Source organism: Fukomys damarensis, unplaced genomic scaffold, assembly GCF_012274545.1.
Source record: "Fukomys damarensis isolate Sample0158 unplaced genomic scaffold, DMR_v1.0_HiC HiC_scaffold_37, whole genome shotgun sequence".
Taxonomy (NCBI): Eukaryota; Metazoa; Chordata; class Mammalia; order Rodentia; family Bathyergidae; genus Fukomys; species Fukomys damarensis.
In genome coordinates, this window is record NW_022900949.1 from 3,906,527 (window position 1) to 3,920,528 (window position 14,002).

Sequence of the window (14,002 nt, forward strand, 5' to 3'; positions counted from 1 at the left end):
GGCCCAGCTGGGCTCCCAGGATGGCGTGGTCTGGGCGGATGTCGAGGTCCTTGGAGAATGGGTCTCCGTGTCTGTCTCAGCGAACCCTGAGGGTGTGAGTGTGGATTTGGACACCCCAAAATATCCTCCCATTGAGGGGTGCTCCAGAGTAGCAGTGGATTGGCCTGAGTCAGTGGGGCCAGAGCTGAGTCCAGAGGTGGTGGTGGGCATGCTGGCCTGGGGCACTGCTGAGGTGGAGTTGGAGGTGGAGGATGAGAAGGAAAAGACAAGATTTGTCTGCCAGGTTGTGAGGCCCCAAGAGTTGGCTTTGTGGGCAGGTGTGCTGGCCCTCTGGATGTCCTTTGGGGTGGTAACAGTAAGAGGCATTGACCCCTGTGTCGGGGTGGCTGCTTCGTTGGTGTACTGGAGACTCTCCCTGGTGGAAGCAGGTGTGGAGAGGCTGTGTGTCCATGTGGATGGCAGCTGGGTAGAGCGGGAGATGGTGTCACTGCTGCTTTCCTTGGAGCTGGCGGAGCTGCTTTCCTTACCATCTGCAGTTCTGGGGGCAGAGGGCATCTCAGAGGCTCTGCTGGCTACAAGGCTGCTCCCTGAAGATATGGATCGGGGATCAGCAGGGGTGGCCAAGGAGGTGGCTGCCCCAGAGGAGGAGGCTGCTGTGACATAGGTGCCTGGGCCAGCCTGGAATGTGCCCGTGTGCCCGCCCGATGTGTGGATGGCTGTGTGTGCAGTTGAGCTGGTCTCTCCTGCTGCAGTGGTCAGGGCAGATACTGATGTCCCCAGGAAATGGTTCTCTGTGTTCGACTCAGGGACCCCCATGGATGTGGGTGTGGATTTGGAAACCCCAGAGTCCCCCACTGTTGAGTGAAGAGGAAGAGTAGTTGTGGATTGTCCTGAGGCAGAGGAGCCAGATGCCAGTGCAGAGGTGATGGTCTGCATGCTGGACCATGGGACTCCTAAGGAGGAGGAGGAGGAAGCGGAGAAGGCAGGACTTTTATGCCAGCCTGTGGAGCCCTGAGAGCTGGCACTGTGGGTATGTGAGCTTTCCCAAAGGCTATCCATTGAGGTGGTCACAGTCTGTGGCATTGACTCCTGTGTCAGGGTTGCCGCCTTGCTGGTGGACTCAAGATTCTCCCTCGTGGACGCAGGCGTGGAGAGGCTGTGTGTCCCTGTGGTGGGAGGTTCAGTAGACAGGGAGATGGTGGCACTGCTGGTTCCAGTAGAGCTACTCTGCTGCACAGGTGCAGTGTTGGGGGCAGAGGAAGCCTCAGACGCTGTGCTGGACACAGGGCTGCTCCCTGAGGGTGTGGGGCTTGGAGCAGCAGGAGCAACAGGGTTGGTGGTGGCTGCAGAGGCTGTGCTCGGCGAGGGACCTGGCGTATGGAGAGCAGTGGGCATAACCTGAATCCGGGTCATCTGAGGGATGCTCGTCGCTCCTGCAGATTCTGTCCAAGATGTGGAGGAAGCTGTCCTTCTGCTGATGGCTCCAGTGTGTGTGATTTCAGATGTGGTGGACTGGTTGGGCCCCACATGGGAGGCCGTTGTGAGGTCCATGTCTGGGCCAGCCTGGGCAGAACCCGTGTGTCCGCCTGGTGTGTGGATGGCTGTGTGCCCAGCGGAGCTGGTCTGCCCTGCTGGCATGTTCGAGGAAGAAGCCAAGGTCCATGGGGAATGGGCCCCTGTGTCCACCACAGAGACCCCCGTTAATGTGGGTGTGGATTTGGACACCATAGATTCCTCTGTGTTTGTTGGAAGCAGCACAGTAGCGATGGATTTTCCCGAGGTGTCGGTCTGCATGCTGGACTTGGGTACTGTTGAGGAGGAGGAGGAAGAGGAGGAGGAGGTGGTGGAGGAAGAGGAGGAGGAGGTGGTGGAGGAGGCAGGATTTGTCTGCCAGGCTGTGGGGCCTTGAGAGCTCACCTCCTGGGAAGGTGTGCTGGTCCCCAGGCTGTCCTTTGATTTGGTCACAGTTGGTGGCATTGACCCCAGTTGCAGTGTGGCCGCTTTGCTGGTGGACTGGAGACTCTCCCTGGTGGAAGCAGGCGTGGAGAGGCTGTGTGTCCATGTGGTTGGAGGCTGGGTAGAGGGGTAGATGGTGTCACTGCTGGTTTTTGTGGAGCTTTCAGAGCTGCTTCTCTGCTCAGGCCCAGTGCTGGGGGCAGAGGGCACCTCAGAGGCTGTGCTGGCCACAAGGCTGCTCCCTGAGGGTGTGGAGCTGGGAGCAGCAGGGGTGGCTGCGGAGGTGGCTGCTCCCGAGGAGTAGGATCCTGTGACACCCATGTCTGGACCAGTCTGGGCGGTGCCCGTGTGCCTGCCCAATGTGTGGATGGCTGTGTGTGCAGTCAAGCTGGTGTGCCCTGCTGTTGTGGTCTGGGCAGAAGCCGAGGTCTTCAGGAAATGTGGCTCCATGTCCGACTCAGAGACCGCAGTGGATGTGGGTATGGATTTGGACACCCTGGAATGCCCCGTGGTCGAGGGGTGAGGCAGAGTAGTGGTGGATTGGCCTGAGGGCGAGGAGCTGGATTCCAGTCCAGAGGTGGTGGTCTGCATGCTGGACCATGTTACTCCTAAGGAGGAGGAGGAGGAGGCAGGTTTTGAATGCCAGGCTGTGGAGCCCCAAGAGCTCGCCTTGTGGGCCATTGTGCTGGTCCCCAGGCTGTCCATTAAGGTGGTCGCAGCCTGTTGCACTGATGCCTGTGTTGGGGTGGCAGCCTCACTGGTGGACTGGAGACTCTCCCTGGTGGAAGCAGGCGTGGAGAGGCTGTGTGTCCATGTGGTGGGAGGTTTGGTGGAGGGGGAGCTGGTGGCACCTCTGGTTCCTGGGGAGCTGGCAGGGCTGCTTTCCTGCACAGGTGCAGTGCTGGGGGTAGAGGACACCTCAGTGCCTGTGCTGGACACAGGGCTGCTCCCTGGGGTTGTGGAACTGGGAGCAGCAGGAGTGGTTGGGGAGGTGCTGGCTCCTGATGCTGTGGTGGTGGGGGGACCCCCGTTGTGGACGGCATTCTGCGAGTCCTGAGTCAGGGTTGTTTGGGGGAAGCTGTTTATTCCTGCAGATCCTGGCCCTGATGGGGAAGAAGCTGTCCTTCCACTGGTGGATGCAGTGATGGAGGACCACTGAGGCTCGGCATGGGATGTTCTGCCAGAGGAGGGGACTGCTGTGACATTGGTGTCTGGGTCAGCCTGGGCTGTGCCCCTTGTCCTGCCAGATGTGTGGGTGGCTGTGTGCCCAGCCAAGCTGGTCTCACCCGTAGGTGATGTCTGGGCAGATGCCGAGGTCTTAGGGGAATGGGTCTGCGCGGCCTTCTCCGAGAGCATGGAGGATGTGGCTGTGGATTTAGACACCATGGAAACTCCTGCGATTGAGGGGTGCGCTAGAGGAGTACTGGATTGTCCTGAAGCAGTGGGGAGGAATTCCAGGCCAGAGGTGCTGGTCTGCATGCTGGACCGTGGGACTGTTGAGTTGGAGGAGGAAGTGGAGGAGGAAGAGGCAGGATTCGTTTGCCAGGCTCTGGGTCCCCGAGAGCTGGCTTCGTGGTAAGGTGTGCTGGCCCCCAGGCTGTCCACTGAGGTGGTCACAGTCTGTGGCATTGACACCCGTGTCTGGGTGGCAGCCTCGCTGGTGGACTGGAGACTCTCCCTGGTTGAAGCAGGCCTGTAGAGGCTGTATCTCCTTGCATTGGAATTTTTGGTGGAGGGGGAGCTGATGGCACCAGTGATTCCCATAGCTGTGGTGGTGGCAGGACCTGGGATGCGGAGAGCAGTGGGGGAGACCTGAGTCAGTATCATTTGGGAGATGCTGCTCATGCCTGCAGATTCTGGCCCTGATGGTGTGGAAGGCATCTTTCCACTGGTGGCTCCAGTGTGTGTGGACTCTGAGGTGGTGGACCAGTCAGGCCCCACATAGGACGTGGGGCCTGAGGACGGTGCTGCTGTGACACTGGTGCCTGGGCCAGCCCGGGCAGAGCCCATGTGCCCAGCCGAGCTGGTCTCCCCTGCTGGCGTGCTCTGGGCAGGTCCCGAGGTCCTCGGAGAATGGGTCTCCGTGTCTGTCTTAGAGATCCCCGAAGATGTGGGTGTGGATTTGGACACCCCCGAATCCCCCGTGGTTGAGGTGTGTGCAAGAATAGCAGTGGATTGGCCTGAGTCTGTTGGGCTGGATTCCAGTCCCGTGGTGGTAATTTGCATGCTGGAACGGGGCACCGCTGAGGAAGTAGAGAAAGAGAAAGAGGAGGAGGAGGAAGATGAGGAGGAGGAGGAGGAGGAGGAGGAGGCAGGTGGAGTTGTCTCCCAGAATCTGGGAACCCAGGAGCTGGCCTCATGGGCAGGTGTGCTGGCCCCCAGGCTGTCCCTTGATTTGGTCACAGTCGGTGGAAATGACCCCTGTGTCGAGGTGGAAACTGATGTGGTGGACTGGAGATTCCCCCTGGAGGAAGCAGGCATGGAGAGGCTGTGTGTCCTCTCGCTGGGAGGTTCGGTATTCAGGGAGCTGGTGGCACTGGCAGTTCCCAAGGATGTGGAGGTGGGAGGTCCCAGAGTGTGGAGAGCATTCGGAGAGACCTGATTTGGGGCTGTTTGGGGAATGCTGGTCAGTCCTGTGGATTCTGTCCTTCTGCTGCTGGCTCTGGTGTGTGTGGTCTCAGAGATGGTTGACCAGTAGGGCCGCGTATCAGACATTTTCCCTGAGGAGGTTGCCGCTGTAATGTCGATGCCTGGGCAAGCTTGAGTCATGCCCAAGTTCCCGAGAGAATTGTGGATGGCCGTGTGCCCAGCCGAGCTGGTCTCCCCTGCGGGCATGGTCTGGGCAGATGTTGAGGATCCTGGGGAATGGGTGTCCATCTCTGTCTCAGAGACCCCTGAGGACGTAGGTGTGGGTTTGGACACCCCAGAGTCCCCCGTGGTTGGGGTGTGCACCAGAGTAGCAGTAGATTGGCCTGAGGCAGAGGGCCCAGATTCCAGTCCAGTTGTGGTGGTCTGCACACTGGACTGGGGTACTGCTGAGGTGGAGTTGGAGGCCAAGGATGAGAAGGAGGAGGCAGAATTTGTGTGCCAGGCTGTGGGGCTCAGAGAGCTGGCTTCCTGGGCAGGTGTGCTGGGCCCTTGGCTGTCTGTTGAGGTGGTAACAGTCAGGGGTATTGACTCTTGTGTCAGGGTGGCCACTTCACTGGTGGACTGGAGACTTGCCCTGGTGGACGCAGGTGTGGAGAGGCTGTGTGTCCATGTGGTGGGAGGTTCAGTGGAGGGGGAGCTGGTGGCACCGCTGGTTCCTGGGGAGCTGGCAGGGCTGCTTTCCTGCACAGGCACAGTGCTGGGGGCAGAGGACGCCTCAGAGGCTGTGCTGGACACAGGGCTGCTCCCTGAAGGTGTGGAGCTGGGAGCAGCAGGGTTGGCCGGGGAGGTGGTGGCCCCCGAGTTGTTGGAGGTGAGGGGACCTGTGGTGCGGAGAGCAGTCGGAGAGACCTGAGTCAGTGTCGTTAGGGGCATGCTGCTCTGGCCTGTAGATTCTGGCCCTGATGGGGAAGAAGCTATCCTTCCATTGGTGGCTCCAGTGTGCGTGGACTCTGAGGTTGTTGACCCATCAGTCCCAGTATGGGACGTTGGCCCTGAGGAGGGGTTTGCTGTTACATCAGTGCCTGGACCAGTGTGGTTCATCCCCATGTGCCCGCCAGACGTGTGGATGGCTGTGTGCCCAGCTGAGCTGGTCTTCCCTGCCATTGTGGCTTTGGAAGATGCTGACGTTCCCGGTGAATTGGTCTCCATGTCTGTGTCAGAGAACCCTGAGGATGTGGCTATGGATTTGGACACCCCGGAGTGCCCTGTGGTTGAGGGGTGCCCCAGAGTAGTGGTGGGTTGTCCTGAGGCTGTGGGTCTGGATTCCAGTCCAGAGGTGGTGGTCTGCATGCTGGACTGGGGCACCACTGGGGAGGAGGACGAGGAGGAGGAGGAGGAGCCAGGATTTGTCTGCCAGGTAGTGGGGCCTGGAGAGCTGGCCCTCAGGCTGTCCTCTGAGGTGGTCACAGTCCACGGCATTGATTCCCATGTCGGTGTGACTGGCTTTATGGTGGTCCTGTTACTCTCCCCCAAGGAATGGGTGATATTATTTAGGTTTTTCTGCATGGTAGAAAACTCAGTAGGCGAACTTCTCTGAATTTTGCCATTTGTGCTTTCCGCCTTCGTTATTTCTGTAATTGTCCAGAATCATCAGTTAGCTTGGATGGGCACTTTTCAGGGATTGCCATACGGTTAATCTGCTTGGTGGCTTTTTTCTTTTACTTTCTAGTACCTTATTTTTTTTCCCCCTTCAATGTTTACTTTTCTCTGTATTCATGTTGATTTTAGAATTTGGTGTACCATTTATCCCTGAAAATCTAGTGGCTTTTGGCTAAGAGCCACTAAGTTCAACTTCCAAATATCTATTCTAGGAAAATCTGAGTGGCAATTTTTCAAATAACTGTGAATGAAATTACAGTGAAACCGGCGGGTTCCTGTTGCTCTAGAATTTCTTTTGCTTCATAGGGCTGTTTGCTGTGATTATTTCAGTCAGTATAATGGTTTAAATACAAATATTTCATATTTATCTTCCTTTCCTGACAGAGAAGTCCTAAATCTCCTTAATCTCATAGGTGGTCAAGGAAAAGTAGTATCGTTCTGTTCTGTAGTGTTGGGCCTTGGTCCTCAGTGATTCAATCAATCAATCAAGAGAGGGGATAGGGACTGACTCGTGTATGTATGACCATTGATTTCATCAGTTATGCCCCTGGTATGGAGCCTCTATAAAAAAACATTAAACCATGGGATTTAGAGAGCTTGTGGTGTGGTGAAGAAAACTCTGTCCAGGGACAGTCATCTGCGCAGAGAGGGAGTGGAGACTCCACACCCCGTCCTGACTATTTTGCCTGCCTCTTCCATTTGATTCCTCTTCTGTTGTGACTTTTAGAATCAACTCATAATGGAAAGGAAACTGTCTTTCTGAGTTCTGTGAGATGTTCCAGAAAATTATCAAGCACGAGGAGAGCATGGCGAGAGCCCCCGGCTTATAGCCTGCTGATCAGAAGTGCAGCGGGACTTGTGGGGCCGAGCCCTTAACCTGTGTGGGGTCCGTGCTAACTCCAGGGGTTCGGTGTCAGGCAGTGGGCAAACCGTGGGATACCTACTTGATGTGTGCGGAGGACTGGGAGTTGCTTGGTTTGAGAAATCCATACCCTTGAATGTCAGAAGTGTTGTGGGTAAAGTAGACCTCCTAGTCACTGTTTCTGAATAGTTCTAGTGGGATGAAAGGCTGTGCGGGGCACTTCATAAATTTGCTTTCTCTTTTTGTCAGTGACATTTGCCCCACTTTAGCAAGGGGAAAGTGAGGGACAGAGAGTCAAACTCACTTTGAATTGTAGCCAATGACGAGCAAAATCAGCTCCCAGGGTTTGAATGTAATTTGGACCTCGCAGGGGCTCATGTGCTATAGGTTTAGTCCACAGGGTGGCGCTGTTGGCAGGTGGTTTAGAGGCAGATGGTTAGGCCTAGGGGGTACCTTGCAAGAGATTAACGTGCTTGTCAAAGGATGCTAACTCGCTCCTAGAAGGGATCTATAAAGCTAGTCCATCCGGCATACTTGGCCTCTTTTGCTCCTGGCTGGTTCCCTTTCTGTTTCTCTGTCATCTTGTAACACAGTCAAGTGGGGCCTTCACGGGAGGACTGACAGATGGGACCACCTAATCTTGGACATTCAGCCTCAAAAAAGTAATAAAATGACCCTCTCTTATTCATACATATCCAGCTTTAGCTATCCTGTTATACCAGTAGAAATGAGTCCGATATACCTGAATCTAGACCTGTGACTGTTGGATTCCATTTTGTCCACTACTGAATGTTACCAGCAACTAACATCTTTGCATGGCCCCACCCACCCTGTGTGTACCGTCTCTGCCACCGCCATCTTGGTTCTCCATTTCAGGCTCTCTTACCCAGAGAGTGGAGATCCCTGTCTTGTTTATAAGTTGTGAAAGGACAATCAGATATAAGGCCTTTCCATGAGGTCACCAGGCTCTGGGACTCTGGGGGACCTCATAGAATTTTCCTTTCCATAACCTAGGCAGCGATGGCTTGCATATAGAATGTAGGGCCTCAACAACTTTTCTGCAATGGTGATGCTACATCTATGGATGATTCCCAAGTTATGATGGTTCAACTTAGCAATTTTTCAAACTTACAATGGGGCAAGAATTTCAACTTCACAAATGATTCCATGGATAGCTATCCAGTAGAAATAACGATGCCAGTGATTCTGTAGAAATCGTGCTTGGAATTTTGAAGTTGAGCTTGCCCAGGTGAGTCATGTGTGGTGTCACGCTTCTCTGGCCACACTGCAGTGCCAGTGAGCCATGACATTGCCAGGATAAACAACCCACATTGTACTGTGTTGCTAAGCTATGATGTTTGGTAGGTTAGATGTACTAAGTGCATTTTCAATTTATGGTATTTGCAAGCTATAAAGGGTCTCCCGGGACATAACCCAGGGCCGAGAAAATCCACTATGAACTAAGAAACACTGATGCCTTGCTTGTTAACAACAATGATAACAGCTTTGATGAGATGATAAACATGAAATAGGAAAATATAAAAGCAAAAATGAAGCTGAGAATGATGATAAAGGACAATGAACCTGGGAAGTAAGGGGTCCCAGACACCCCAGCACAGACTTAAACAGAAGTGCAGCCACAGAACACGATTCCAGTTCCTCAGCTCAGGAGGAAGCTGTCCGGCACATAGCAGGAGGCAGAAGCTTATTCCTTGTGAGCCAAATAATGCTACAGAGTGTTTGCCCCTCACAGAGCGAGGTTGCTCCCCAGTATGGAGGGTCCTGAGCTGTCCCCTTTGGACCCCCATGTGGACGGGTTGTAAGCTTGAGATTGTTTGTTGGTGACGGTGATGGATGGTTCTATCTCCAGGGAACCTGAAAGATGGCGTAGGAGGGTGAGTCGTGCTTCCCAAAGGCCTGATTTTGGAGGAGGTAGGGAGTTGAGAGATGCCAGACACAGTGCCCGAGCCTATTTAGGGATAAGAGAAAGGCCCTGGCACAGACTGAGCAGCTCTTTCAAAAGGTATTTTGGAGATAAAGAAGGTTGCTATGGGATATGCAACAAAACTGAATGTTATTATAGAAGCCTCAGAAGGAGCTGAGGGCTGGTGTGTCCCAGGTCTCTTTGAGGAGGCTGAGGTGAGAAGAGAAGACATTTCTCCTGCTTTTGTGATGGGATAGCAGCTGGAGAAGTTTGGGTTTTGCTTTGGCCAGTGCAATTGAGATAGCACCCCCTAAGGTTATCAGAGCTTTTCATATCTTTGAGGAATAAGGTGATGGACCACTGCACCTCCCTGGGGGAGATTGTTTTAGCTTAGTGCAACAGATTCATGAGCACCTCCGATGTGCTAGGTACTGGGAGCAGCTGCACCTGGCAGTGTCTGCAGATATGTTTGTGGTCACAACCAGGTACACTATTGCCATCTAGGGTGCCCCTCAGCCTCCTGCTTGTATATGGGCAATTCTCTGTCCCCATAGAAAAGAATTATCTGGGCCGAAATATATTTCTGTTTGCACTGGGAGTGAGAAATCCCACTATAGTAAGATTGGCCCAGGCTAAAGCATCAGGGGCAGTTGCCATGGACACAAACAGATAGGAAACCGTTAGTGGGTTACAAGCAGCATGTGAAAAAAGGGAATAGAATAAAAGACATCAGGATGAGGCAAAAGAAGCAAGGGCTAGGTTATTTTACAACTGTGCTTTCAATGCAATCTTTCACTTAGGGAGGGAGAATAAAAATTTTGATATTCATGCACTTCATGGGAGCTATAGTTAAAAATAATATAATGTACATTTAAGAATCGATAAGTGGGGGCTGGGGATTTGACTCAGTGGTTCCACTATCTGCCTCACAAGCACAAGGGCCCAAGTTCTTTCCCCAGTACCCCTGTCCCCCCAAAAAAAGAGAGAATTGCTAAGAGAATGGATTTCTAAATGTTCATACGACTTTAAAAGAATGCATGTGACCCAAAAATCAATAGCCTTCTTGCACACAAATAACAGACTCACTGAGTGAGAAATTAGGGAAACAATTCCTTTCACAATAGCATCCAAAAAAGTGAAGTATCTAGGAATCAAACTCACAAAAGAAGCAAAAGACCTCTACACTGAAAACTACAGCACTCTGAAAAAAGAAATCAAAGAGGATATAAGAAAATGGAAAGATATCCCCTGCTCCTGGGTAGGAAGACTCAACATAGTGAAAATGGCCATACTACCAAAACTGCTATACAGATTCAATGCAATGCCAATTGAAATTCCAACACTATATTTCACAGAACTAGAAAAAAGAATCCAAAAATCCATTTGGAACCATAAGAGACCTAGAATAGCAAAAGCCATCTTAGGCAACAGACGCATGGCACCAGGTATTACAATTCCCAATTTGAAACTATACTACAAAGCCACTGTGATAAAATCAGCATGGTACTGGCAAAGAAACAGACCTGAGGATCAGTGGAAGAGATTAGAAGACACAAAAACAACTCCAGATGCACTCAGCTACATCATCTTTGACAAAACTGATCATCCCCATGGTAGGAAAGATAGACTCTTTAATAAATGGTGTTGGAAAAGCTGGATCTCAACCTGCAAAAGATTAAAACTAGGCCCTCATCTTTCACCATGCACTAAATTAAAATCCAAGTAGATTAAAGATCTAAATATTAAAACAGAAACACTAAACGTGCTGGCAGATAAGTTATGCAGAATTTTTGAAGGCACTGGCATAGGAAAAGACTTTATGAACAAATCCTCAGTAGCACGGGAACTAGCAGAAAGAATCAACAACTGGGATCTCATCTTATTAAAAAAGCTTCTGTACTGCAAAAGAAACCATCAACAGAACTAAGAGCCAGACTACAATGTGGGAAAAAAATTGTACCAGCTGCTCCTCAGACAAAGGACTATTATCTAGAATGTATAAAGAACTCAAAACAACCAGCCCCCCAAATATAAAGATCCAATTTAAAAATAGCCATCTGAAATTAACAGACATTTCTCAGACAAAGAAGTAAAAACAGCAAGTAAACATATGAAAAAATGTTCCACATCACTGGTCATTCGAGAGATGCAGATGAAAACAACACTGAGATTCCACCTCACCCCACAAAGAATGGCTGCTATCAAGAAATCACACAATAACAAATGTTGGCGGGGTTGTGGGGAGAAAGGAACCCTTCTCCATTGTTGGTGGGAGTGCAGACTGGTGCAACCACTAAGGAAGTCAATATGGAGATACCTCAAAGAGCTTGGACTGGAGGTTCCATTTGACCCAGCCATCCCTCTGCTGGGTATCTTTCCAAAAGAATTAAAAGAATCATATCACAGTGATGTATGCGCACCTATGTTTATAGCGGCACAGTTTGTAATAGTTGAAACTTGGAAACAGCCCATTTGCCCATCACCTGGAGACTGGATAAAGATGTGGTTTTTCTATAAAATGGAATACTACTCAGCCATAAAGAAGGAGAAATTAGATTCATTCATAGGAAAATGGATACATATCGAGGATATACTCCTAAGTGAAATAAATAAGTCACACATGTGTAAATACCGAATGATTTCTCTGTTGTGAATAAACTGTAACAGTACATAAGATCCTAATGAGATAACTGATATTGTGTAATGGGAAGAAAAGGGCTAAAGATGTAGGGAAAGTGGGAAGGGTAGGGGAAAGGTAATAAGGGAAAAAATGAGAAAATGAAAAAATGGAAATAAAGTGTTTGTAAATGAGGAGGGGAGGAGGGGTGAAGGGAGGGCAGGGACAAGGGGAAAAAATGAGAACCAAGACCACCTGTCATGTAAAGGTATAAGATCCCAATAATGAATGTAACTCAATAAAAGAAAGAAAAAAAAAGGATGCGTGTGAAGTGGTAGATACATTAACTAACCACTGGTTTATTCATTTTACATTGTATACATGTATTAAAAATTCACATGTCCTATTGATGCAGTTGTCCAAATTAGTTCCAGAACCCATGCAGACACTAAAACCCACAGTTGTTCAAGTCTCTTAGGTAAAATGCCATAATATTTGTATATAATCCTCACACATCCTTCTGTATAGTTTACTTCTGGACTACCTAACATACCTAGTACAATGTAAGTACCACATAAAGTTATTATACTGTATTGATTATGGAATCGAGACAGAAAGAAACATTTATTTGTACGTGTTCAATGCAGATGCAATCTCCCTCTCTCTACCCACTGCTACTTCAACCAAAGTTGGAGAACCCACGAATGCAGAGCCGGACTGTTTGTCAATCTTAAATGTGTTCTCTGTTTTGTCCAGTCCACAGCAGATCATCTTTGGATACACAGCTCTGGCTCTCCTCCCTCCTGCATCTTTGTGCTTCTGTCATTGGGAAGAGGGGGCAGCCGTCCCAGGGTTCCTGGGGTCAAGTCAATGGGGGTCTTATAGAACCAGGCCCCTGGTTTCCAGCTCCAGCTAGACCAGGCACTAGCTGCATGACTTTGGACAAATCACATGCCTAATTGCACTATGCTTTCCTTATCTGCAGAATGCCGTACCTCTTCTGTTTGTTGTGAGGACTTAGTGAACGGTTATGCATACGTAAAGTGCTTACAAGGCTGGGCACTGTGGCACACACCTATAATCTCAGTTAATTGGGAGGCTGAGGCAGGGAGATCACAGTCTGAGGCCCGCCTGGGCCACCTGGAAAGGCACTGTTTCAAAATAAAAAGGATCGTGGATGTAGCTCAGTGGCAGAACACCCATCTGAGTTGTAACCCAAGACTTCGGTCGTAAGTTAAAACTAAAATTCCAGTTGTAAGCCAAGGTGCTTATGCGTCAGGCTGTTTGTAACTTGAAGGTCCGCTGTCTTAGATATCATAAGTCATCTAGCAAGTCCTCTCCCATGTAAGTATATGGGAGAATAGGTATGGGTTCTGTGCAGACACTAAATCATTTTATTTAAAGGACTTGAACACCCTTGGATCCTGGTCTCTGTGGAGGACCCTGCAGATACAGAGGAGGGACAGTAATGAAGGGAATCAGTGTTTGGATTCTCTGTGCTTGCAAATGGTTAACCGGAAGCAGATGAGAGACTGAAGGATAAGTCCAGGGAGGCCGGGACACCTGCCCCCTGCCCCGCTGCATTGAGGCACTTGGTCCTTGACGGGCAAGAGGCCCAGATCCACAGAGGCACTGTGTGTCAACCAGGTGGGCAGCCCCCTGGATACCCCTTCCTCCAGAAGGGATGAGGTCGGGGACAGAGAGGAGCCACTTGGCCAGGATAGCAGGGCTGAACTCATCTCCCTCACCCTGCCCGGCACGGTTGAGACACCTCAGACAACACACAGAGCCTGCTGCCTATATCCAGCCCTGTTGGCCCATCCTGTGTGCACAGGGACTGCAGGGTCCTCCAGGGCTTTGGACACCAACTGCTCCCTTGTTCTGCTGCCTGCTAGGGAGAGAGTGAAGGGGGCTCCTCCCCACCGGGGCAAAGGAAAGAAGGATGTCTGCTGGGAGTGAAAAAGTAGGACTCTCCAGCAAGAGGAAGGAACGCGCGCGCGCACACACACACACACTCAACACAGGGGCGCATACTCATACTTGTGCACGCACAAACATTCACACACTCACACGCGAACACAAGTGCACACACACACTCATGCTCACACTCTTACACGCACACTCCCCACATATTCAATCCCACGCACTGAGATATACAAGTGCAGACCTGTGTGCACACACTCATACACACTCGTGCACACACACACACAAACACCGGGACTTTTGCTCAGTCACAGAACACACAGAGGTGCACATGCACACTCATTTACCCACACTCACACACGCCAGGCAGGAACTCAAGGCCTGGAGTACCGGGTCTGGTCCTGGTTCTGCCACCTCAAATCCATTTAGTTTCCTCAAAGTGAAAGTGGAAATAATAGTAGAATCCACCTGT

The 14,002-nt window shown here is 51.0% G+C and overlaps 1 protein-coding gene across 1 annotated transcript in view; it reads right to left on the reverse strand.

The window, feature by feature from the left end:
• The window catches only part of LOC104850827 (mucin-19-like), a gene marked incomplete at its 3' end in the record, with an annotated part of 21,832 nt that extends 16,078 nt beyond the window's left edge, over window positions 1–5,754 (reverse strand). Inside the window, exon 1 of the mRNA XM_033759426.1 lies at window positions 303–5,754. Within this exon, the coding sequence (XP_033615317.1) occupies window positions 303–5,754 (5,452 nt within the window). The remainder of the gene's footprint in view (window positions 1–302) is intronic.
• Window positions 5,755–14,002: the final 8,248 nt, after the last annotated feature.